Genomic DNA, 27,542 nt, shown 5'->3' with positions numbered 1-27,542 from the left:
TATCTGTATGCAATGCACCCAGATTCATCAGTATGCAGACAATTTCTTAAAGCTCAAATGTACATGTAGCGTCATCATCTGGTGCATCTTGAATCGAGGTATCTGTAGATGCTTGTTGCCTAAGAGCTGGATCTTTATTCAGGTTTCTCCTTGTTCCCCATGGATTAGGACACACTCTCGAAAAATGTCCCACTTGATAGCAACGATGACATTTCCCTAAAGTTCCTCGACATTCATCGCTAGCATGTTTTCCTCCACAGTGAGTACAATATTCACCGGCATATTCTGCTTTCCGACCCAGACCAAGTTGCTTCGATCTGCTAGAGCTATAAGAGCTACTCCCAGACGTCTTGAACTGTTGCCTCAAATGCTTTAACCGCTCTTCACTTCCACTAGCACTACCTCCTGCCTCATATCTTCTCTGTGATGCCAAATGTGACTGAAAATGCGGTTGTTCGAAATGCTGAGGCACAATTGAACTTTCTTTCTGTCTCATAAAACCGGTTTCAGCTCTTTTAGCCCTGTCAATAGCGTCTGCCAATCTATTCGGTCGCCCAACATCTATCTATGCATAAATTTCAGGATTCAGTCCATTGATAAACAAATTCGTTTGGACTTCTTCATCCTGAATCACGTGAGGAACAAATCAGAGCAAGCTGGAGAATTTAGCAACATACCCGTCGATAGTCATATTTCCTTGCTGCAAGTTAACAAATTCTCCTGCTCTATCTTCTCTATAAGATTTCGGAAGAAATCGTTGACAAAAATTCAGTCTTAAATATATGCCAAGAAATTACTATACCTCTGTTTTCCAGACATTGTTTCGTCGCAAACCACCAACTTCTTGCTAAATCTTGCAGTTGGTATACAACCAGCTTGATTCTTCATTCATCAGAGTATTCTAAAGATTCAAACAATTGATCAAGCTCTTCTAACCAACCTTCACAAGCACTGGTATCTTCTGTACCTTTCAAAGTTGGCGGATTATACGTCTGAAATCGTTCAAATAGCACCTCCATCGGTGTGAGTGTAGCTTCCATCGATTCTGATAGCTTACTACAATACTGATCTGTTCAGTCGAAGGTAATTACTTCACTTGCGGAGCACTGTTCGATTCAATCAGGGGTGCTTACATCACCCAAAGAACCTGACTTACTTTAAAATAAGATCCATAAGCAACACAGAGATTATACTATTCAAATCATTAAAATACATATAATCTCATGCTTTGCCATATAACACATGCTTACATTTCTTCATGCTATTCAAAGAAACATATTTACAAGGAATTCAAAAATTCATGTGAATTCACATAATCAGGTAAACATGTAAGAATATAAGCATGTATTCAAATAATTTCTCCAAGAAGTAAATCACACACACATACATTTTATCAATTTCAGTAAAGCATCAATCAAGCCGACTCGATCTACCCCGCTCAACTTGTAACTCATTCCAAGAACTTACGCTCTGATACCACCTGTTGTGATGACTTGGGCACTAATCCCTCAAATCATAATGATTAATCCAAGATCAAGAATTAACACCAAGCAATGAAGCAAGCAAAGGCTAAATTTTTTTTTTTTTAAACCCATGGTGGCTCGCTTGAGCGAGCCTCACCTCTCGCTCGAGCGAGAGCCACTCGGGATGTCACACCCATGGCTCGCTCGAGCGAGCTGTACTCTGCCCGGCCTGCTGAAAATCTGCTCTTGAGCTGTTCTAGGTTGGTTTATTCAAGTCTATCCATCTACAAATACCAAATATGATATATAATGAAGACTTACACGAAACATTGCTGATATATAGATCTAAATCTCAATTGTTTACAACAACTCATAAATACAAAAGAGATGTCATCTTATCTAAGTTCACCATGTCATAAGATGCTACAATAAGTAGAGTTCCAACTCTTCACATAAACAATCTCAATTTTACATGTAGAACCTACAAAAAGTAACTCAACTAGATTTCAAGGTAGCAACATCATATACATCTAGATTAAAAGCTAGTTTCAAGCTTTAATACAAACATCAAAACATGAAAAGATAATAAAATCTCAACCAATGTTTCAACAACTCAACATTGGAATCCAAATCTAACATATTTGACAAAACATAAACTTCTTCTAACACCCGAGTCTCCACTCTAATCTCTCAATCTCTCGCTTCCCTATCAAGTCCGACTCGCTTAATCTTCAACCTGATAGAATGCACACATACAAGCAAAACAACAGCCAGATAACTCCGGTGAGAATAAATCTCAGTATGAAAGACATCTATATAAATCAAGTAGATATAACTCAACAAGTAAATCTACTATCACAATCATCATTTCCTTATACCCTTACTTGTCGAATATAATTCAAAGAAAATTCATTCAGAACATAAAGACTCAAAGACAAGTCGAGGGTTCAAGGATTCAAGTCTCACAGAATCGATATTTTCAAAAATCATTTCGTTGGGATCCCGGGAATATAATAAGGCCACAAATCAAGCCTCCCACCTACACTCCCGCTCGAGGTGGTAACAATCTCGTATTCCCTGGACTGTGAACACTATACTGAGAACCGTGGCAAAAAGAAATCAAGTCAGATCTCTAGCCTCTCATATACAAGTTCACCACGTCCAATATTTTCTTTTCGGTTCTGTTTTCAAGGTTTCGAAAGAATTGTGGCTCAAGAGGTTTACTATCAACTCTAAAATCAATCTATCACAACTCAACAAGCATATTATGTTTGAATCAAACAACTCATATATCAAACAAATCAACAAAGTCAAGTAATTCATTTAAATCATAAAAGATTAAGTAAAACAACTAATCATGCATGTATGTGATTTAATAAACTCGAAAACCACCACGTTCTCGAGTTATTATACCTGTCGAGATTAATGTCGAATCATACCTTTCTTCTCTTGTTCTAAACTTCTCAAACTCTTGCAAATTCTGATCACACAAGCTTCTTCAAAATTCTGCTCACTTCAATTCTTGTTCATTCTTCTTTGTTAGTCCAAAAATGTTCTTGGATACAATCTTGATTTCATCTGTCTTAACTCGAGCTCGTTAACTCGAACATGATATCTTTAAATTCAATTCTGAAAATGAAGTATGTTACAACTCAACATTAGCTTCCCAAACTCATTTCAACTCATCAAAGTTTAATCAACTTCAAGACTTGTCAATAACCAAAAATCCAATCGACGACGAACCAATTCGAAACCGATGATTCTAATAGTTTAAACATCAACCAAACATTGATATCTAACTCATATTACTATCATTCCATCACTACAATTTCGAAATCAACACCCTAATTTTTCAAAAATTCATCAAACTAAAATCGACGGCGTAACGGCTCGAATTCGGTAATTCCAAAAGCAAACACCATCAATACTATACTTCAAACCCATTTCCATACTCATTCCAATCTAATATACACGAAATCAGTAGCATCAAATTTCCAGAAATTCAGAAAATATTCGATAAATGAAAAACATGTCTAAACGACGATCTTTTTGCGAACCGTCTTAAATATACTATCGTCGTATATACTAGAACACGTTTATACAATCAAATCTTAATTCTAACAACATCTCAAAATTAAAACATGGTAGAATTTAGCCAAACTTACGTCAAAGTGTAGCACTCGAAGCCGTGATCGCGAATATACGATCAATTTGAAATTCTACAGGCCGGATCGAATTCTATTAATTTTGGAAGACAAGAACCGACCATGGTTCTTCTTTTCTCCTCTCTCTCGGTCTTGGCTGTAAATTCTGATGAAATACTTGCAATTACATAGGTATCTACACATGTGATCCCCACTTGCAAGTGCTATTTGCACTTTGACCCCTAAACTTTTGGACAATTGCAAATCAGTCCCCGGACATGCGATTTAATTCAATTTCAATCCTAAATAATTTAAGAATAATATAATTTAACTCTAAACTCCAAATATTCTCAAATTAAATATTCTCGGATTAAAATCGCATTTTAGTCCTTGAACTTCTTAATATTTGCAAATTGGTCCCTGCTCGAGTTTCTTCTTCAAATTAAATCCTCTTTAATTCCAAAACTCGGAATTTAAATCTTAATCTCATAAATATTCAATTAGAATATTTATTCTCTTAATTTAAGAATCCCGGAATTTAATTCCCAAATATCCGTAAATTCTCAAATTAAATATTTTCGGCTCGAAAATTACATCTCTAACTTCCATAATTTCCAAATTGAATATTTTCCAAATACAAAATTTAAATCTCTAATTCCGTAATTAATATTCATATTTGCAGGGTCTTACAGATACAGACACGATTCAAGCTATTGATACTTGAATCTTCCCGTCACAATCTACGCTTAGTTTTCTCCTCCGAAATCTCTCTTTCTTCTCTCACAATATATTCTGAAGAATTTGATTTTCTGTTATTCTCGTTGCGGCCAGCTTCCATCTGCTTATATAGAAAATTAGACCGACTTTCATCTTGGGCTTTAGGTCAACAGTAACTTACGACCCAAATATAAAGTCAACCTGATCCAGCCCGATAAGCCTTCATTCATCAGTCTGATCTGCCCTCGTATTTCGATCTGCATCGATCTGCCTGCAAGCTTCTAGCTTTACGGAAATTTCATCTGACTTCTAACCAAGTCACAATACTCGAGCAATCTATCTGCATGAACTCATCCGAAGACTAATCTGACCATCACATCGATCTGATCCCAGTATACGATCTGGGCCATGAACTCATCTGAACACCGAGCTCATCTGATCTGTACTATTCGATCCGATCTCTTCTTTATTCTCATTCAATATGATAGAAGCATACTTCAACAGTTATATTTGCCATTTGAATGCCTGTATTAAATCAAATCTTATTGCTCTCTCGTAAAATCGTATATCATTTAGCACGGTCGATTCGGTGTAAAGTGAAAAATAACTTGAAATGAAAATAATAATTTTTCATGAGTCATATCGGATATGAGATTCATGAGTTGAGAGATCACTAGTAGAGGTTTTTGTTTTTATAAACACTTGTACATATTTTTTTTTAATTAATGTAAATATCTATTTGGGGTACTATTAATTTTGGTACTTTTCTTCATCTAACATTTATACATTTTTTAAAACAACATTTAAAAGAAAAGAGAACCCACAACCACTACTTTCGATGTGTACTGGTAAACTCCTGGATTAACATAATAGTCTATAAATCAGGTTAGTTAGATAAATGGTACTGATCAAATCGTATGCAACAGACTAATCTAAAAAGTATCAGCAGATAATTCAAACACGAACACTGACCAAATGATTACCTAATCCACGGACTTAACAAGCCATTACAAGCCGTATTTATACCTTTTGTATCAACAATTATTGGTCATTATATTTTATTTATCTATCTATTACTATAGACACTTTTTCTTTTTCTTTTTTTTTTGTTTCCCATTTTTTTGGTTTGTTTTAAATTTCTCGTGGATTCCTTTTTTTTTTTAATGTTGTTTTTTTTGTATCATGTGTTTTTTGTGCACAATCAACCCTATTTGTAATGATATTTACCATTTGATCTATCAAATTTTTATTGCAGTATGAACCTTCATTATTTTGATAATTATGAAGTTATCTTTATTTTAATATAAATATAAAAACAATTAAAAAAATATTATACATGCACGCTGCGTGTGCATCGGGAAACTAGTCATTTTAAATTTATGTGTCGTGTAATGTGTTGTAAAAATACATATACATATATATATATACATATATATATATATATATAGTCAAGCAAGTCTTCCAAAAACCGAAACTTCAAATTTTCCCGCTCAAAATATTTACTTCAAATAGATTATGCATCTATGTAAATTTAAAAAAAAAATAAAATAAAACATATAATTTAAATATTTCAAAAATAGATGTGTAAGAGCATGGGTTAGTCTATGCTATACCGGGAGTGCTTCTCCCCCTATTTCAATATCATTAGATCACATGAGACCGAAATATTTTTATGGAAATTGACATATGTCTTGATAATCCAATGGTTGATATTTGACCGCATCATGAGAGGAGAAGTACTCCAAGTGTAGCATAGAATAATCCGTAACTTGTGTGACAGCTTAGCTGGCGCACCACGTGCCTTTCTTTTCCTTTTTTTTTTAAAAAAAACAAAAATTGGGCCCAATTTACGTATCGTCTTCTTCCGTAAACCTTTTCCCATGCTCCCTCAATTAAAAACGTTGTCACAGAACCCTTTCCCACTTCCCAGGAAACACGCAGCCGCAAGCCTGATTAAGGCTTCCGTAAGGCCCTCCCCTCCCAACCCCATCCCCACCCCGCTAGGATGAGCAGAGACATCTCCGAAGCCCAGCTGCAAGCCTGCAACATCATCGTAGCTGAGGAAGCACGAGGGTTTCCGCGGAGATATCTCCTCGGGTTCTTTTTCTCCTCCAATTGCGTTAGATGAAAAGGGGAATGTGTTTTTTTTTATTTTAACAAAAAAAAAAATGAAGCTACAACCCGGGCTCTAGCAGATCGGCGTGGGGCGGAAATGGATCCGCCCGGGCTCTAGCAGATCGTAGGGTGGTCGGTCCGTGGGTGGCGGTGATAGCAATGCTGCGGTGGTGGGGTCGCACCTTTCTTTTTTTTTTTTTACCGGGTCGCAAATGTGTTTTTTTAGTGATTTGGGGTGGTGATGGGGTCGGACGGGGGTGGTTGGGCGTGTGGTGGTTGGTCAGTGGATGGGCTTGAGCCGGTGGCGGAGAACGACAGAGGAGGTGGAGGAAGGTGGAGAAGGAGATGCGGCAGCTTCTGTAAGAAGATGAAGAAGACGAAGCTCACAAATTGAGCTTTATTTTTTACTTTTTTTAAGAAAAAAAGAAAAATGATATGAGCGCCAGCTGGCTGCCAGCTCAGTTGGCGTGCAGGGGAACATCACTCATCAAGGACTTTGTTCCCCTGCACATAGTGTGCGGGGCGAACTTTTGCGCCAGCTTAGCTGGCTCACCACGTGCCTTTCTTTTATTTTATTTTTTAAATCAAAAATTGGGCCCAATTTACGTATCGTCTTCTTTCGTAAACCTTTTCTCATGCTCCCTCAATTAAAAATGTTGTCTCAGAATCCTTTACCACTTCCCAGGAAACCCGCCGCCGCCAGCCTGACCAAGGCTTCTGTAAGGCCCTCTCCTCCCCTCCCAACCCCATCCCCACCCCGCTAGGATGAGCAGAGACATCTCCGAAGCCCAGCTGCAAGCCTGCAACATCATCGTAGCTGATGAAGCACGAGGGTTTCTGTAACGCCCAGAAATTCGGCACGTAAATCCGCATGCATAACTAGGGATTTAATAATTTTAAAATAATGTGAAAATGTGTCAAATTGTTTTTATGAGTGATTATTTAAATTGTATGATTTATTAGCATGTTTTAAATATTTGTTCGGCATTTAAATAGGTATGATGTGATTTATGAATTTATCTTAGAAAGTTTATTTTATGATTTGCGTAGGCGGGACCGTGGACGGACGAAATATTACTTTTACACCCAAAATATTTTATGATATTTTTAGTAGCCTTAAAATATTATTTTATGGTATAATATGAAGAAAATTAAGGTATTTAGATATATATTTAATTATATGCTAGTTTTTACCCAAAATAAGTCATTTTAATGACTTTTATTAAGCTTTAAAAATCCAATTATTTATAATTTCGGGATTTACTTAGTTTTAGCAAATTAGAATTTATTTTAAAAGTTTAAAAATTTGAGTATTTAATTATCCTAATTATCTATTTATTTATTTAAACCTATATTATCTTAAAAATCTACCCTAATCCTCCTACCTCCATTCACGTTTTCTTACTAGCCGCCTCCTCAATCTTCTCCCACTCCCTTCATCGTTCCTTCAACAGAAAACCCACCCCATAGCCGATCGTTAAAAGTTTTTGGAGTTTTTGAAAGATTCGTTCGTCCCGGCGAGCCCGATACGCGTCGTTTACGTCGTTTCGTCCAAATAATTCTCAAGGCACGTTTCGATTCCCTTCTTGAACACCATTTAGATCATATTACAAAGTTTTTATGCATGAATGATCTGATAGTGCATGTGTATGTGAATTGAAATGAAAATACTCAAGCTCATGCCTGAATTCACGTTTTTACACTTTTTGGCTTGGTTTGATTCATGTTTCTGGCCATGGAGAGTTCGAGCCTGCTGTCCTATGTTTCATGGGTCTAGGAGGGTCCCTTAGGGTCACTTTGGCTAGGTGGTTCATGGCTGGAAGGGCTGGAGCCGTCCTGGAGTCGGCCGTGACAGCAGCTACGCGCGGCAGTGCATCTGTTGGGTTGTGGGGGCTTGGCCGAGCCATGCATGGGCTTGGCTCGAGCCAGGCCTGGTCTTGGTGATGCCCTGGGACCCTGGGGTGGTCCAGTTGTCGGACCTCCGGCCATGGGTGGCCGGAGTTGGTCGGAAATGGCTTGAGATTAAGGGCTGCTCCAGGGGGGGGGGGCGCAGGGCTGAGGAGAGAAAAAGCCAGCCATGGCCGAGCCATGCACTGCATGGTTCGAACCATGGCTGGACCAGGAAGGACCCACAGGACCCTGGGGTGGTCCTGTGGGCGGAGCTCCGGCCAGGGGTGGCCGGAGTTGGGCTGTAGCAAAGGAGATAAGGGACATGGCCGTGAGGTGCTAGGGGGGGAGATGGGGAGAGGACGTACAGAGAAGCTTTTGGGTTTAGCCGGGCCGGGTTTTGGGTCCGGTTCGGGTCTAAATTGATGGGTCAAATAATTTTAGTCCGGGTCTAGATTTTTATTATTTAGGCTCGGGTGTTTTTATTTTAATTAAATAAGAGATCAATTAACAATTAATGGGTTGGGCTTGATTAAATTAATTAATTAGACTAATTTAATGGGCTTTAATAATTATGGAAGTGAGCCCACTAATTTGTCATGGGCCGTGTGATCCATGAGAATCATTGGGCCAAGTGGAGTCGGGTTTAAGAAATTTTATCGGTCTAATTTATAATTAATGGGTAAACAATGCTTTGATTAATTAAATTTAAGTTAATTAGTTAATGGGCTTAAATTATATTTTAAGTGAGCCCATTAGTTTCTCTTGGGCTTGAGGGCCCAAGAAGCTTAATGGGCCAGGTCAGGTTGGACTTTTGGATTTTTGGGCCAGTCTAAGAATTTTTGAGTTTAAGTCTAGTGGTCAGCAGCTCGAACAAGTCCTTGGAAAAATAAATGTCCGTAAATATATATTTAATTCATGTATGCATTTTTATTAGATATATAAGTATTATTTTTAATAAAATAAATTAAATATATATTTTACGGGCGAATTTTCATGAAAATAAAGAAATATATGAGAATTTTTATGTGCATGCATCATTAAGAATTTTTATGATAAGTTTAATTGCATGTTAAGAAAAATATATTTTCTTTATGGAAGTTGAAGTGAAGGTGGAAAGTGATGTGGTTGGAGGCCGGGATACCTGGGCCCGGTGACCTTCCTAATGATGTATAAGTATGATGAGCTTATGGATCCAGCTGAGAGGGCTGGTGAAGTAGCAGCACAGAGGTGGAAATCCCACCGCCGCGTACGTTGGTTTATAGATTGATCAATCGATTAGTATGATGCCACCGACATGGATACGACCTGTTGAGAACTAGGAAAAATATGATAAGTTAATTTATGATATTTATGATGATACATGTTATAGTATGATGATTAAATAGTATGATTGTATTTCATGTTTATATTCATAATATTTTAAGAGCATGCACGTATAATTATTATTCACGTATTTTATATGATGTGTGCTTGTGTGTGGTTTCATTTTGTTAAATAAGGATAGAACGTGCTGAGCCTTTAGGATCACTAGATTTAAATGGTGCAGGTGAGCAGAATAATAATGAAGTTAATGTGTTCCCGACTGGCGGCGAGGGCGTATGAGTATCCAGGCGGCTAGTACCCGTGACCAACGCTCAATTATGAATTTTATGTTGAAACTAGAACATTTATTTCCGCATATGTTTTACTATTAGATTTTTAGTATTTATTTTATAAGCTTGCATGGATTTTTGTTAAGGAAACATTATTTAGGAATTTTATTATGACAATCTTATGGATTATTATTTAGTAATTATTGTTAGGTATTTATTTGCATGCACGTACTTTCGTTATTATTTATGTTTAATGTGTAAATTTATATTAAATTAAGTAAAGTTATTTTTAAGTATTATATATATATGTATGGGCATATATATATATATTTATATTCATTATTTTATTATCAGAGAGTTAAAAAAAAAAAAAAAATTTCACTAGAAGTTCTAGGATGTTTCAGTTTCCGTGGAGATATCTCCTCAGGTTCTTTTTCTCCTCCAATTGCGGTAGATGAAAAGGGGAATGTGTTTTTTTTTTTTATTTTAACAAAAAAAAATTAAGCTACGATGTAAGGACCCGATTTTACTATGTTAATTAATTTGTGTGTTAAAAATATGTATTTATAAATATCGGGGTATAGACGATATTAAAATGCATATTTTATTTATCGAGCACACATGAGTTGAAATAACTCGAACCGGGTCAAGATTTAACCCCGAATGAATAAAATAAGACACACATTAAGCGAATACATATAATATGGAAATACATATGCTGATATATGAGATATACGATTCTCTCTCCTCAAACCCATCTTCTCCACCGCTTCTCTCGTCTGTTTCTTTTTCTTTTCATTTCAAAATTTTCCTATCGCTTCAAATCTTCGTATCTTTGCCGTCGTTAATCGATTTTCGAAAATAAATATAGTCCCGGAATCCTCGCTACGTAAGCTTTCTTTTGATACCAATTTCGTAAGGTTTCGTCGCTGTCTCAAAAACTCGACTTCAACAGCCGCCGTCCAGCCGCCGCCGTTTGCCACCGTCGATCGTCGCCGGAGTTTAGGGGTAGGTTGTGTTTAACCCTTTAATTCCAAGCTTTGAGGTTATTTTCAGTAGCTAGGGTTTCAAATATTGGGAATATTGATTCAATTGACTTCCGATAATTGATATTGATTTATTATTGGTTGTAGGTATTATATCGGAGTCGATTGAAGGTATTGGCTATTTTTCAGAAATTATTGGGGATTAATTTCGAATTTCCAGATTTTTAATATTGGGAATTTTTGAATTTTAGTGTTGATTATTCATTAATAGAGTGTTTAGATGCTCTAAAAAATATAAATGCGAATTTTCGAAATTTGTAGGAATTTTCGAAAAAATTCAGATTGTTCTAATTTTAGTATTTCGACGTTTTAGAGTCGTATATTCGATATTTGGTCATTGATATGATGATTTAATATGAAATATGGATATTTGGAAATGTTAGTTTGATTTTTAGATTTAGTTTTAATAATTTTTAGATTTGTAAATGGAAATAGGAATTGATGTGAAATAAATGGTTTTTCATAGGATTGGACTATTCGGGAAATACTTGAGATATTTTCATTGGTAAATTAAGTGTTGGTTGAGTTACGTATGAGCTATTTATATTACGACGCCTATAATGGCATGTAATGATATTCAGTATTTTGTAATGAGTGATAACGTGTTTTATGTGCTTATGTGAATTATATGATTGCATTCACTCATTTACATTGATTGTTAATGTGCAGAATTGAGAATAATCCTTCTTTTCTTGTAATAAAATAAAATAAATTCAAATATCTTTTTATTGGAATTATTAAGGGATATTCGTCAAATAAGCATGTTAACAATTCTACATAGCACGTTGAGCCTTGACTCCTTTGATTGCTATTGATATTGATCTCTTGAGATATATTGAGTCATCATGGAGCGAGTGACATTGTTTAGTGCACTCCTGAGATAGCATGAGGCATGGACAGATAGCTCTTGTCGCCCTCCGATGCTACGTACGACACTCCTGATGATAGCATGAGGCTGGACGGGTCGCTCCTGTCACCCTCCGATGCTACGTGTATGGATTAGCAGTGATGTTTCGAGGTCTGCTGCGTTCCTGGCATGGGTGGCCACTGAGATTATTGTGATACGATTATTTGGACTCCATTTGGTATCCCTTATTCCATTGATACCTGTCACGCATTACATTACATTTCATTGCATTGTACTTGAGTTTATTCATGTCAGTTATATTTGTCGTGATTTTTCTAGTTCTTCGTACTGGGGTCTGACCCCTGTTTTCTTTTTATGCTGTGGTTGTTCATGATTCCATAGCAGGTTATCCAGGGGGATTTGACGCATCTGGTGGAGCGTCATCTAGTGGTACCCAGTGAGACGAGCGTGGAGTCGAATTCCCAAATATATGTATATATCAGTTTAGCGAGTTTTATATTTACCGGGGTGATGCCCTGTGTATCTGTATCGATACTTTTTGACTTTGTTTTGGATTGTTATTTGTGTGATCGAGCCTTGCCGGCTCTGCATGCGTTTAGTCCTGGCCAGTGCGGCTATAGGTGTGTAAATTGGTGTTGTGTCTCTATTTTCGAGTATTTATTGCTGGTTGTGTTGTACAGTTTTTTGGGATGTACTATTTACGAATAGGTCATGCCGAATTTTCTGTAGGCCAAAAACGCAAATTTTTAACTCGTTTTCGATGTTTACATTAATTAATCCTGGTTGTTTGATCATTAAATATTAAATCAGGACACAGGCCCTTTCATAGGACCCGGGCTCTAGCAGATCGGCGTGGGGCAGAAATGGATCGGCCCGGGCTCTAGCAGATCGTAGGGTGGTCGGTCCGTGGGTGGCGGTGATAGCAGTGCCGCAGTGGTGGGGTCGCACCTTTCTCTTTTTTTTTTCTGCCCGGGTCGCATTTGTGTTTTTTTAGTGATTTGGGGTGGTGATGGGGTCGGACGGGGGTGGTTGGGCGTGTGGTGGTCGGTCATTGGATGGGCTTGAGCCGGTGGCGGAGAACGACAGAGGAGGTGGAGGAAGGTGGAGAAGGAGATGCGGCAGCTTCTGTAAGAAGATGAAGAAGACGAAGCTCGCAAATTGGGCTTTATTATTTTTTTAAAAAAAAAGAAAAATGATGTGGGCGCCAGCTGGCTGCCAGCTCAGTTGGCGCCCCAATTTCTCCTGCACCCAAGGGTGCAGAGGAAAATCACTTTATATTAGGGGTGGCAAAAATTCCCAAAATCTCGACCCTTCCCGAATCCCATCTCATTCCAGTCCCGAAAAAATCCCAATCCGAAATTTTTCCGACCCGAACTTTCGGGATTTTTCCCATCCCGATTAATATCGGGAGCGGGATCGGGAATAAAACCTAATTTCGACGGGATTCCCAACCCGTTTCGAAATAATATAATAATATATTTTATTAATAACTTTATTAATATAATAAGCTAAATATTATTAGGTTTCAACTCATATAACACTTAATTGTGGACTTTAATTCGCATAATTTTTATTGTTGAGACGATCAAATTGTAAAATCACGAAATGTCATTTTATTTTTGTGTATTTTTTTAAAAAATTAAATTAATAATTTAATTAATTCATATTTATAATTATCTAATTAGATCAAATATGTAGAACAAGACTCAAGAGATTAATTTGACAATCTATTTAACAAAATTTATTTAGTAATTGTATCCGAACATTTTATTAATAATTATCCGATACATTTTTTCTCTTCACAAAACTTTGAAACATTATCCGGAATATTTTAATATTATATTTTTTAAGTTGAATATTTATTTTTATTTATAAATATAAGTTTCTAAATAGTATATTTAATAAAATTATCATTTTTTTTTATTTTTTGAACAAAATCTTGAACATGAAAAAAAAATTCGGGATTTTCTCTCCCTACCTGTGGGGACCCGGGTTGCTAATCTTATCTTAGGGCAATCTATTATAATTAACAATTAAACAAGTACTTAAAAGAATTAAAGAAACAAGAGCTAATAAAAAAAAAAAAAATTAAAGAAGGGTCTCGCTCGATCGGTGAAACTTAGCCGATCGAGCGAGCTCAAATGCTCAAACGCTCTGTTTCAGAATTCAAGGCCTCGCTCGATCGGTGAATTTCTACCGATCGAGCGAGCAACAAATCTTGCTCTTCTGTTTAGTACAATAATGGCCTCGCTCGATCGGTGCATTTCGACCGATCGAGCGAGCCTAAAATGCAGAAACTTTTGCTGCAAAAATTCTGCTGTCAAAACTTGAAAACAAATCACATAAACTGATATACATGATACAAAATTAAATACATGCCATCTTATAACCTCTTACAAGCTTCTAAACATCATATACATAAACTAGCATGTGTTCAAACCACAATATACAAAGTTCTTGTATCCTTTCTAGCATGGTTTAACAACTCAAAATACATGTCTTGCTACTAAAACTCGTGTCCTCACTTGCTATGCTTCTATCTTGAGCTATCCTTGTCTTTTCTGACTAGCTCCTGTCCCACCAATTGCCATGCACACATACAAAACAAAGCAATAGCTGGATAACTCCGGTGAAAATAAAATCCCAGTATAAACAACATAACATGAAATAAAGATAGCATCTCATCTAATGCTATAACATACATGCAATGCATGTTTAAAGAATAGGCTATCAAAACTGCTATCAAAGGCTTGGTTCTTTGGGATCCCGAGGAATATAATAACTATCAAACCACCGACACTCCCAATCGAGGCGGCATCAAGTATTTTAATCCTCTGACTTTGGTGCAATTATAGAGAGTCTTCTGGCTCTGAAAGCGAAGGCTGCAATCCATGTCACTCAACTACAATCCGCCAAATGTCATATGCACTCTAGGCTTTGAACTCTCTGTGCTTATTAGGCTGGAGTTCAAGATGAATGCAACATATACTGTATGCATTAAAGCTATAAAACATCTTGAACAACTAATCATATAAGCTAGCAAAGCAAGTAAAACATCTAATCACATAAAACATATAAACAATTAAGTATATGATTAACAAGGGAATACTCGAAACGATAACTATTTTGAGTGTTCTATCCCATCTGGATTAGCTGTCATTTATACCTTTCAATAACACGTCTGAAAGTACTTCAAGTCTGCAAAGACATCAATGATAAAGCATATCAAACGGTTGCTCAAGTTCTCAACTCAAACTCAAATACAATACTATCAAACCTTGCTTCAACTTCTTCTCGTTGCGACTCGGCACTCTCGATTCATAAATCTTCGATTGAAAGCTGAGAAATAACATGTCAAAGAGCTAATAAGATCAGATGCAACTCAAACCATGCTTCTTTGAATCAAGAATATCAAAGTCTTGACATTTTACGAATCGACGGCGTAACGGCTACAAACCGGCAATCCAAACAATATCCAAAACAAGATATCAATCCCAACAACTCATTATATCAACTCAATCCCATCAAAAACATCATATTCAGATAAGGTAGGGTTCAAATTTAGCTTGCTAAAATCATATAAAATCCGAACGATAGTCTTTTCTGAACCGTCTGCGAATACACGATCGGTACAGCTGATATACGCATATATCTTACAATCATAAATTTCCATCTTCAACATAAAAATAAAATCTGAGAAAAGTGAATGAAACTTGTACCAAATCGAAGGTCTCGGAGCGGTGATCGCAGATATATATTTATCTGGAATTTCTGACAACCGGAGCGCGAGTTATCGAAGCTTTTACGGGATGAAAATGGTGTCTTGGGGGTTTCAGCCGTTTTCTGACTCTTCTTCTTTTCCTTTGCTGATAACACACGTTGGAATCAGATATATTAAAGGTAAGTTGAGATATATATTAGCCAAATTGCAGTTTAGTCCCTGAACTTTTGGCTAATTGCAATTCAGTCACCAGAAAAGCGATTTAATTCAATTTCAATCCTTTTCAATTTAAGAATATTAGAATTTAATTCTAAACTCTAAATATTCCCAAATTAAATATTCTCGAATTAAAATTAAATAATACCGGGCCTTACATTTCTCCCCCACTAAGACATGAGTTCGTCCTCGAAATCATAAGCAAGCTGTATAGACAATCTGTATACACATAAGAGAATGAAATAACATAAAGCAGAATAAGAACTCACATCAATGAAACAACTCTGGAAATCTCTGTCTCATGTCTGACTCAGTCTCCCAAGTCGCTTCTTCGATGCCATGTCGACTCCACTGAACTTTGACTAGCTAAATTGTCTTGTTTCTGAGCTATTTGTCTTTGCGATCAAGAATCTGAATCGGTTGCTCAAAATAACTGAGAGTCTCGTCAAGTTCAGCTTCATCAGGCTGAAGAATATGGGAAGAATCAGGCTGATACTTCCGCAGCATAGAGACATGGAATACGTCATGAATACCAGACAAAGATGGAGGAAGAGCGAGTCGATAAGAAAGATCGCCTATCTTCTCGATAATCTCGTACGGACCAATAAAACGTGGAGATAACTTTCCTCTCTTGTCAAATCTGACTGTACCTCTAAACGGGGAAATCTTCAAGAAAACTCTGTCTCCCTGATTAAAAGATAGAGGTCGTCGTCTGATATTTGCATATTTGGCTTGTCTGTCTTGAGCTGTTTTCATTCTTTTCTGTATAAGCTTTACTTTCTCTGTCATTTATCGGATCATATCTGGCCCAACATCTGGTACGTCTGAGATATCATCCCAATAAAACGGTGATCTGCATTTCTTTCCGTACAATGCTTCAAAAGGAGTCATCTCAATGCTAGTCTTATAGCTGTTATTATAAGAGAATTCTGCAAGTGGCAATGAATCTTGCCAACTAGTACCAAAATCTAGTACTACAGCTCGTAACATATCCTCAAGTGTCTTGATAGTCCGCTCTGACTGTCCGTCTGTTTGAGGATGATATGATGTACTCAAATGCAATTGAGTACCAAGAGCTTGTTGCAAGCTATGCCAAAAGTATGATGTAAATCTAGGGTCTCGATCTGAAACAATAGATTTAGGCACACTATGTAATCTTACCACTTCTCTGACGTAGATTTCTGTCATCTGATCATGTCTGTACGTCATTCTGTACAGAATAAAACATGCTGATTTCGTCAAACGATCAATAATCACCCAAATGGCATCATACCCTCTGGATGAACGTGGTAGCTGTGTAACGAAATCCATGGAAATGTGATCCCATTTCCATTCTGGAACTGATAGACTCTGTAATAGACCATCTGGTTTCTTTCTTTCAGCTTTTACCTGTTGGCAATTCAAGCATTTAGACACAAAATCTGTGACATTTGCTTTCATCTGTTTCCATCAATACTGTGTCTTCAGATCATTATACATTTTCCTGCCACCAGGATGAATACTGAATCGACTGCTGTCAGCCTCTTTCAATATCTGCTATTTCAAAGCTGAAATATCTGGAACAACAAGTATGTTATTCACATATAAAACATCATTAGCACTGACCTGATATTCAGATTTATGTCCAGATCTGACCATAGCAATAGAATTCTGAATATTCTGATCCTCTTTCTGTGCTTCTTTGATTCGTATCAAAAGTTCTGGCTCAGCTCGTATAGCACAAACACTGATAGGTTGCATATCTGTTTCAAATATTAATCCAGAAATACAACAATCTTCCACCAATTGAGATACACCTATCGTAGATAAGGATAATGAACATACCTTTCTACTCAAGGCGTCTGCAGCTGCATTAGATTTTTTTGGATAATATTTAATCTCGCAATCGAAGTCTTTCAATAAATCAAGCCATCTACGCTGTCTCATATTCAATTCTGATTGCAAAAACAGATATTTCAAACTTTTGTGATCCGAAAAGATTTCAAACTTCTCACCATAAAGATAATGTCGCCATATCTTCAATGCAAAGACAATAGCGGCAAGTTCCAAATCATGGATAGGATATCGAGTCTCGTGTGGCTTTAACTGTCTCGAAGCATAAGCGATAACATGACCCCCCCTGCATAAGCACACAACCCAGACCCTTGTGAGAAGCATCACAATATACTACAAAATCACCCGTACCTGATGGAATCGTCAATACAGGTGCACTGGTAAGCCTCTTCTTCAACTCCAAGAAACTAGTTTCACAGGCTTCAGTCCAGACATACGGCTTATTTTTCTGAGTCAATTGCGTAATAGGCTTCGCAATGCTGGAGAAATCTCTGATAAAGCGTCGATAATAACCTGCCAAACCCATAAAACTCCGGATTTTTGGTACTGATGTAGGTCTAGGCCAATTCAAAACAGCCTCGACCTTGCTTGGATCCACTGAAATCCCATCATCTGAAATAATATGCCCAAGAAATACAACTTTCTGCAACCAAAATTCACATTTCGATAACTTGGCATATAATTTCTCATTTCTCAAAGTCTGTAAAATAATTCTGAGATGTTCAACGTGATCATCCACAGTCTTGGAATAAATCAAGATATCATCGATAAAAATAATGACAAAGTCATCCAAATATTTTTGAAATACCCGATTCATCAATCCCATAAATACTGCAGGAGCATTGGTTAAACCAAAAGGCATGACGATGAATTCATAATGTCCATACCTTGTTCTAAAAGCAGTTTTTGGAATATCTTCATCTCGTACTCTCAGCTGATGATATCCAGATCGCAAATCAATCTTAGAATAGATAGCTGAACCCTGTAGCTGATCAAACAAATCATCTATTCTAGGCAGTGGATATTTATTCTTGATGGTTACCTTGTTCAATTGACGATAATCGATACATAAGCGCATGGAACCATCTTTCTTTCGTACAAATAGTACCGGAGCGCCCCAAGGTGAAACACTCGGTCTAATGTACCCCTTGGCTAACAAATCTTCCAATTGATCCTTCAAATCCTTCAATTCAATAGGTGTCATTCTGTAAGGAGCTTTGGATATTGGTTGTGTATCTAGCATTAAATCAATACTGAAATCTATCTCTCGGACTTGAGGTAAACCAGGAATTTCATCAGGAAATACATCCGCAAATTCATTCACAACTGGAATATCTGTTACTGCTGGACTGGATTTCAACACATCAATTGCATAAATCAGAAATCCTTCCGCCCCTTTCTGCAATAAACGGGTCATAGATAACACAGATATCAAAGGGATCTTGGCTCGAGAACCCTTACAGTAGAATTTCCATTCTGATGCCATTTCTGGTCTAAATCTGACCACTTTCTGAAAACAATCCACAATCGCCCTGTACTTGGTTAATATGTCTATACCGACAATACAATCAAAATCTGATAATCCAAGTACTATACAGTCGATATCAATCACATTTCCGTCATATTGCAAAGCACAGTTTCGAATCATTCGAACAGATATAATACCTTCACCCAAAGGTGAAGAAATAGAAACAACAGTAGGCAATGACTCAGAAGATAAAGCATGCATCATAACAAATTTTTCAGAGATGAATGTATGAGATGCACCTGTATCTATCAAAACATAGACAGGATAACCATAAATAGAGCAGTTACCTGCTATGACATCGTCAGGTGACGCCTGTGCCTGTTCCTCAGTAAGTACAAAACTCGAGCCTGTTGTCTAGGAGGTTGAGTCACAGTCTGGCTTCCTCCTGCTCTAATCTGTTGCTGAGGCTGGAATGAATGCACTGATTGTCTTTCTGCTTGAGGTGCTGGTCAAGAAGAACTTTCACCCACAGCTCGTTGAGGACTTACTTTGGCATAGTGAATCTCATACAATATCAAACAATCAAACAGACTCAATCTACCCCGCTCATCAACTTCTATCTCATTCCAGAAACTTATGCTCTGATACCACCTATTGTGGGGACTCGGGTTGCTAATCATATCTTAGGGCAATCTTGTAATTAACAATTAAACAAGTACTTAAAAGAATTAAAGAAACAAGAGCTAATAAAAAAAAAAATTTTAAAGAAGGGTCTCGCTCGATCGGTGAAACTTAGCCAATCGAGCGAGCTCAAATGCTCAAATGATCTGTTTCAAAATTCAAGGCCTCGCTCGATCGGTGAATTTCTACCGATCGAGCGAGCAACAAATCTTGCTCCTCTATTTAGTACAATAATGGCCTCGCTCGCGACCGATCGAGCGAGCCTAAAATGCAGAAACTTTTGCTGCTAAAATTCTGCTGTCAAAACTTGAAAACAAATCACATAAACTGATATACATGATACAAAATTAAATACATGTCATCTTATAACCTCTTACAAGCTTCTAAACATCATATACATAAACTAGCATGTGTTCAAACCACAATATACAAAGTTCTTGTATCCTTTCTAGCATGGTTTAACAACTCAAAATACATGTCTTGCTACTAAAACCCGTGTCCTCACTTGCTATGCTTCTATCTTGAGCTATCCTTGTCTTTTCTGACTAGCTCCTGCCCCACCTATTGCCATGCACACATACAAAACAAAGCAATAGCCGGATAACTCCGGTGAGAATAAAATCCCAGTATAAACAACATAACATGAAATAAAGATAGCATCTCATCTAATGCTATAACATACATGCAATGCATGTTTAAAGAATAGGCTATCAAAACTGCTATCAAAGGCTTGGTTCTTTGGGATCCCGAGGAATAAAATAACTATCAAACCACCGACACTCCCAATCGAGGTGGCATCAAGTATTTTAATCCTCTGACTTTGGTGCAATTATAGAGAGTCTTCTGGCTCTGAAAGCGAAGGCTGCAATCCATGCCACTCAACTACAATCCGCCAAACGTTATATGCACTCTAGGCTTTGAACCCTCTGTGCTTATTAGGCTGGAGTTCAAGATGAATGCAACATATACTGTATGCATTAAAGCTATAAAACATCTTGAACAACTAATCATATAAGCAAGCAAAGCAAGTAAAACATCTAATCACATAAAACATATAAACAATTAAGTATGTGATTAACAAGGGAATACTCGAAACGATAGCTATTTCGAGTGTTCTATCCCATCTGGATTAGCTGTCATTTATACCTTTCAATAACACTTCTGAAAGTACTTCAAGTCTGCAAAGACATCAATGATAAAGCATATCAAACGGTTGCTCAAGTTCTCAACTCAAACTCAAATACAATGCTAGCAAACCTTGCTTCAACTTCTTCTCGTTGCGACTCGGCACTCTCGATTCGTAAATCTTCGATTGAAAGCTGAGAAATAACATGTCAAAGAGCTAACAAGATCAGATGCAACTCAAACCATGCTTCTTTGAATCAAGAATATCAAAGTCTTGACATTTTACGAATCGACGGCGTAACGGCTACAAACCGGCAATCCAAACAATATCCAAAACAAGATATCAATCCCAACAACTCATTATATCAACTCAATCCCATCAAAAACATCATATTCAGATAAGGTAGGGTTCTAATTTAGCTTGCTAAAATCATATAAAATCCGAACGATAGTCTTTTCTGAACCGTCTGCGAATACACGATCGGTACAGCTGATATACGCATATATCTTACAATCATAAATTTCCATCTTCAACATAAAAATAAAATCTGAGAAAAGTGAATGAAACTTGTACCAAATCGAAGGTCTCGAAGCGGTGATCGCATATATATATTTATCTGAAATTTCTGACAACCGAAGCGCGAGTTATCGAAGCTTTTACGGGATGAAAATGGTGTCTTGGGGGTTTCAGCCGTTTTCTGACTCTTCTTCCTTTCCTTTGCTGATAACACACGTTGGAATCAGATATATTAAAGGTAAGTTGAGATATATATTAGCCAAATTGCAGTTTAGTCCCTGAACTTTTGGCTAATTGCAATTCAGTCCCCGAAAAAGTGATTTAATTCAATTTCAATCCTTTTCAATTTAAGAATATTAGAATTTAATTCTAAACTCTAAATATTCCCAAATTAAATATTCTCGAATTAAAATTAAATAATATCGGGCCTTACACTACCCGTCGGGATCCCGAACATTCGGGATCCCGAATAGTCGGGTCCCGAAATGTTTCGAGTACGGGATCGGGAGAAAAAAAGTTTCCCGATTCTTTTCAGGACGGGAGTTGAGTTGGGGGTTTACGGAACAGGTTCCAACCCTATTCCACCCCTACTCTATATATCAAATAGATTATGCATGCATCTATGTAAATTTAAAAATTTAAAAATAAAACATATAATTTAAATATTCAAAACATGGATGTGTAAGAGCATCATTTTTACAACTCTTCGATTTTTGGTGACATCCACTAACATTTATATATATATATATATATATATATATATATATATATATAATAAACAAAAAATATACTAAAGAAATAAAAATGACATTTTTTCGCCTAAAACAAATTACTTTAAATAATATTATTAATAAAATTTTAAAAACTGAACAAATTTACATTATTATATCTCATACTTGCCTCTTCGATTTCTTTTAATTTGTCTTACTAAAAAACTTATAAATTATGGGATGCTTTTTGAATAGTATTATCAAAAAACATAAAAAAATAACTAAAAAATACATAATTTATTTATTTTTACTATATCTATTAATCTACACATATATATATATATATATATATATATATATCTCTATATATATATAAACAAAAAAAAAATACTAAAAAAACTATGTTTTCCGTCTAAAGTTTATTTCCAAAAGTATTTAGATATATTGTATAAATACAAATAAAAATATGATTTAATTTAAACTTATAGATAAATATAATATTGAAAATTCAAAAAACGATAGATTATTTTATCCAAAAATTTAAAAAATAGATACAAATACGAATGAATTTTAAAGAAAATTTTAAATAGTTTTGTATGTTATCAAAAAAAATACGATTGAATTTCCAATATTTCACATTCAAACTCAATCTTATTAATTTAGTTTTATTTTAATTATTTATTACTAATTTTTAGTACTAATAATAAGTAATAACATAAAAACAAACTCTTGTGCATCAGAATGTAATGCTAGTTTATTTTAATAATTAGATTAGATTAGATTAGATTAGATTTTGAATTGAATACACAAATATATCCGAGCAACGCCAGCCAAGTTCCTTTAGCCCTCTTTGCAAGAAAGAGAATCGTATCTGTCTCTTCGATTCTCATCTATATATTATACGATCTCATTAATTTGCTTAGCAAATCTGAAGCAGAAGAAAGCAAGATTTGCCAAATTCTGCAGCCTCGAGAATCTATCGACATGTCTTCTTCGCGTGACAAGAAACCCTCAAGTAGCCGGGCCGGTGGTATCCGAACCCTCTCCGATTTGAACCGCTCCGCCGCCCATGATTCCGACAGCGATTCCGATGCACCCCAGGAGTATTACACTGGCGGTGAAAAGAGGTTGCTTTTAGCTTGCCCAATTTCTCATCTGAACACAAAACCCTAGACTAATGTTACTTGTATACGCATGATATGATTTCTTTGTTGGTTTTATTTTAAAAAAATTGGGTTTTATTTGAAACGGATTAGATTAGGTCGGGCACTTTCGGCAATTCGATCATTCCATGTTATTATCGTTACTGAGTTCTAGGGTTGATCATCTGATATCACAATCTCGATTTAGTATGGCTTTCTTGTCATTAGAATCATAATTTGTTAGTTTTTTTTTTCCAAGAATAGAAAAAAGGAATCATAATTTGTTGCGACTTAGGGTTGTGGGTGATGATGGACTAGACGAAGTTCTGGTATAGCTTAGGATGATGACATGCACACTTCTCTTCTCCGTTTTGGGTCTTTTTGGCTTTTGGTACTGCTGTATTATTGATTGATCTACTATGTATCGGTGCAAAACACAATCTTCAAGGTTCATACTTTTTCATGCTTATGTTATACACACACACAAAGTCATTCTGTGCTGAGCGGAACTGCTCATTTTCTCTGGCACTCAACATGTGGCCTTTGTGCATATTTGTTTGCCCTTCTATTGTGTTTGGGATTTTTTGTGGGAAGAACACATTGAAACTCTCAGTTATCAGCGAAGAGAGGAATTATAAAGATTAGCCGGCAGTCTTGATGTTATTTTTCATAGCTATATGCTTGAATATTCTGATTGCCAGAGTTGCAAGGTGGCACAGTTTTGTTCGAATTTTCTGATTTTCCATCATTTTCTTGTTTCCACTTTTCTGGCACAGCTTCATGGTTTTTATTCGGCAGGAAGTTTTTTCTTCTGATATCTAATGCGTGATTGATCATCTGACTCGATTATCCTTTTACCTTACAGTGGTATGCTTGTCCAAGATCCATCGAAAGGCCATGACGTGGACTCAATATTTGACCAAGCTAGGCAGGTGGGTGCAGTGCCGGGTTCCTTGGAAAATCTTCAGCCTTCTTCAAGTTCAAGAAGCTTTACTGGGACAGGACGATCTCTCTCAGGCGAAACTGTTCAGGCTGGGCCTCAGCAGCCAGAGTCAGTTGTTCACAACATTGTTTTCTGGAGAAATGGTTTCACCGTTGATGATGGCCCTTTGAGGAGGTTGAATGACCCTCAAAATGCTCCTTTTCTGGAGGTAACAAGAAATGTAAATAAAAAATGGTTTTTCAATTTTCATGTAAAAGAATTAGATCAAAAGAGGAAAATTTTGAGGTATAATATTTGTTTTGTCTCTGCATCCTCCTTTTCTTCCATACCTTTTCACAAATACGTCTTCAGATTTTTTTGTCCCCTCTTCATTGAATATAGAATAGGCAACCATGAATCCACTCAATTCTTGATGTTTATGTTTGGAAGTTGATGGCCTATTGTTGGTTTTGACGATGTCCAAGTGATTCGATGTTGCAGAGTATCAGAAAATCTGAGTGCCCTAAAGAGCTGGAACCTGCTGACAGGAGATCCTCTGTTCATGTTAACCTCATAAGGAGGGAAGAGAACTGCCCCGTGAGTCCAAACTTGACTCGTTTTTGTGTTCCGTTGGCTCCAATACTCTTTTTTATCAACAAGAATGAGTTGCGCGTCTATTTTTCTTTAAGAAAGATTTGTCACTTGTTGTTGATTTAAATTTAGGTGCAAGGAAGAAAGTAAAATAATCAAAGGCCTTGTGATATAATGAAAAAATTAGTAAAATTGTATAACCTGAATCACAAGATGTTCTTGGTTCACTGTCATCTGGAGAATACAATTTCAAGGATTGCTGACCCTCTCCTTCTTTTGTTTGCTATGGTGCAAATCCTGGTAGCCCATCATTTTTTAGTAGGCAAATGCTCAAGTTTTTATGTATTCAGTTATTGCTTATATGAAAGCTTCTTCAGAATAGAAACTTTTACCCGACTCTGTTTGATCTTGGTTCATTACATTTAGAAAAAAACTCCATGTCTACTACCAAACAAAACTTCACTTCAGAACTCTTAGTGGTCTAATTGAACATGAATGAGTTTGCTTTTCCGATTACTGTCCTACTCCTGTTGCATTTGTATGATGTTTCTACACCCTAAAATGCAAATGCATCCGTTCCTCAGAAAGCTAATAAATTGAGGTGGAGTTGTGACAGTTAAGAAGTGGATTCATCAAGTTGAGGATGTAATAAGATGTGAAGACAAAATACAGAACTTAATTCAAGGAAAACACACTTGTCTTTTCATCACCTTGGCCTCAAAGGTGTTTCACTTCAAACTTTGTATTCTTTCTTGAAGCAGAAGCATCATAAGTTCAAATATTTGTGATTGCAGTGTGATGATGTGCATGTAACAACACTCCTTGGAGAAAAGTTGTATAACATTTCTTTTGGTACTTGTAGGAAATAGAGGCACCCCGTGTACCATTTCTAGGTGTCGGAAGAACTCTAGGTAGTAGCTCTGCTACTGAACCAGTTCCTGAGACAACTAGACCTGCTACCCTCCATGGTGCTCCGTCCCCTTCAGCGGGACTTGTGGTGGATAGATCTCAACCATCCACTGCAATTCAACTTAGGCTTGCTGACGGAACCCGTATGGTTGCACACTTCAATCACCACCACACAATAGCTGATATCCGATCCTTTATTGATGCATCTAGGACAGGAGGATCCAGAACATATCAGTTGCAGAGTGTTGGATTTCCTCCGAATATCCTCAGTGATCACTCCCAGACGATTGAACAAGCAGGGTTGTTGAATTCGGTCGTTATTCAGAAATTCTGAATAGCTATTCGAATTCAGTTGTGCCTCTCTCATCTGAAAACTAATGCAAAGATACTTTTAAATATACTGTTCAAATTAAGGTCAGGACTTCGAGTCACCAGGAGGAGCCACACTGTTTCTGGATTTGCATTTGCGCTAATCACTCTGCCATTTTCTTGAACCTGTGTTATTGATATTCTCTGTACAATTTTTATATTTCCAGCGAAGTTATGGTGAAAGTCTTCTACATTATTAACTATTTCCTTATCCTTTCTTGCTGCGAAGACAGGAAGTGTGATGCTTTTGGAATGGGATTAATGTTTTATGATTTTGTCCTTTTTTTCTTTTATGGGTTTGTTATTCTATCTGATTAAATGTTACTTTTAATAATTGTTTTAAGAAGTTAGGATTATTAACCATCAAAGGCGGCCTTCATAATTGTTTTAAGAAGTTAGGATTATTAACCATCAAAGGCGGCCAAGGGCGTAACCAGGATCTCGGCTTTGAGAGGTTTTAAATTTTAAATTGGAATTTGAATTTTATCCGTCTACGCATGTTCATGTATTGCAATATTCTTCATAATAAAATTAATTAAATAACTAATGAGCTGAAATGATCCACCCTGAGCTAGGCCGATACAAGGTCGATCACATCAAGTGCGGATAAAACAATTAAGCCGTGACGTTTTACATGTAGTTTCAAGTTAATTTTTTAATTTGATAACTTTAAGTGCGATGTGTAATCTAATGTGAAAGTCAATATGTGTACGTGGTATTTTTTAAAATTGGGTTAGTCTAATAAAAGAATATCTACGATTTATTTGTACATTTTGTTTTTCTAATTTCACATATTTAAGTATTGTTTCGTCAATTGATTGACTTGATATTATTAAAATTAAATGTTTTTGCTCTAAATTTTTGCAGAATTTAAATTTAACATTGACGCTTCGTCGCGCTTCTAAGAAGATGCTTTAATTTTAATATCTCAAAATTTTGACACTGGAGCTGACTAAGAACATGTTGAATATCAAAGCGATTAGCAAGGCATCTAATCTGGGTGATAGTTTTTCTCCACTCAAATTGGCATAAATCAGAGGAAAAAAGATGGCATGTCGGCCAAAAGAGATACTGATCTCAATTCCTTGAAGATTTTTTTTTATTTTCTTGAAGCTATGGAGGGTTCGATCGACAAGGGCCCCTCCCATTTATGCTAATCATCGATCGACAAAAGAATATTTTGCTTATATCGAGAGAGAGAAGCCAAACACCACCTTACAAGCTAGTGGAGTTTTTGTCTTTTGGGAGTCTTGTCATGCAAAAAGCACACAATAGACCAATGCCCCTTTTCTTAATTGCATAGTCCCGTATGCTACACAATATGCAAATGCCAAAACATCATGCCAAGATGCAATGCAACCACACCAATTACTTTTCCGCCCATTTTAATTTTATTTCTCTTTATCAATAATGAAAATTCATCCATCATCTTTCATAAACTCTGAAAAAGTAATTTCAATCTAGCTAGGAGAACTATGTATATGGTTTCTTTAGAAATGAGCA

General features: G+C 36.5%; 1 protein-coding gene across 1 annotated transcript; it reads left to right on the top strand.

Moving 5' to 3' along the window:
• The first annotated feature begins 22,898 nt into the window (after window positions 1-22,898).
• Window positions 22,899-26,314, top strand: LOC140888478 (plant UBX domain-containing protein 4-like). The gene is made up of 4 exons (XM_073296170.1): window positions 22,899-23,233; window positions 24,114-24,399; window positions 24,672-24,767; window positions 25,624-26,314. Exons 1-4 carry the CDS (start codon window positions 23,091-23,093, stop codon window positions 26,002-26,004), a joined length of 906 nt encoding a protein of 301 aa, XP_073152271.1. The 5' UTR covers window positions 22,899-23,090; the 3' UTR covers window positions 26,005-26,314.
• Window positions 26,315-27,542: the final 1,228 nt, after the last annotated feature.

This window comes from Henckelia pumila, chromosome 1 (genome assembly GCF_033568475.1).
Source record: "Henckelia pumila isolate YLH828 chromosome 1, ASM3356847v2, whole genome shotgun sequence".
NCBI lineage: Eukaryota > Viridiplantae > Streptophyta > Magnoliopsida > Lamiales > Gesneriaceae > Henckelia > Henckelia pumila.
The sequence above is the reverse complement of the archived record's forward strand: the minus strand, read 5'-3'. Positions and strand labels throughout refer to the sequence as shown.

Excerpts from the sequence above, each read along its gene's own strand:
- LOC140888478 (XM_073296170.1), top strand. The coding sequence starts at position 23,091 with ATGTCTTCTTCGCGTGACAAGAAACCCTCAAGTAGCCGGGCCGGTGGT. Across the intron at positions 23,234-24,113 it reads TACACTGGCGGTGAAAAGAG|TGGTATGCTTGTCCAAGATC; the intron begins GTTGCTTTTAGC and ends TTTACCTTACAG. Across the intron at positions 24,768-25,623 it reads GGAGGGAAGAGAACTGCCCC|GAAATAGAGGCACCCCGTGT; the intron begins GTGAGTCCAAAC and ends TGGTACTTGTAG.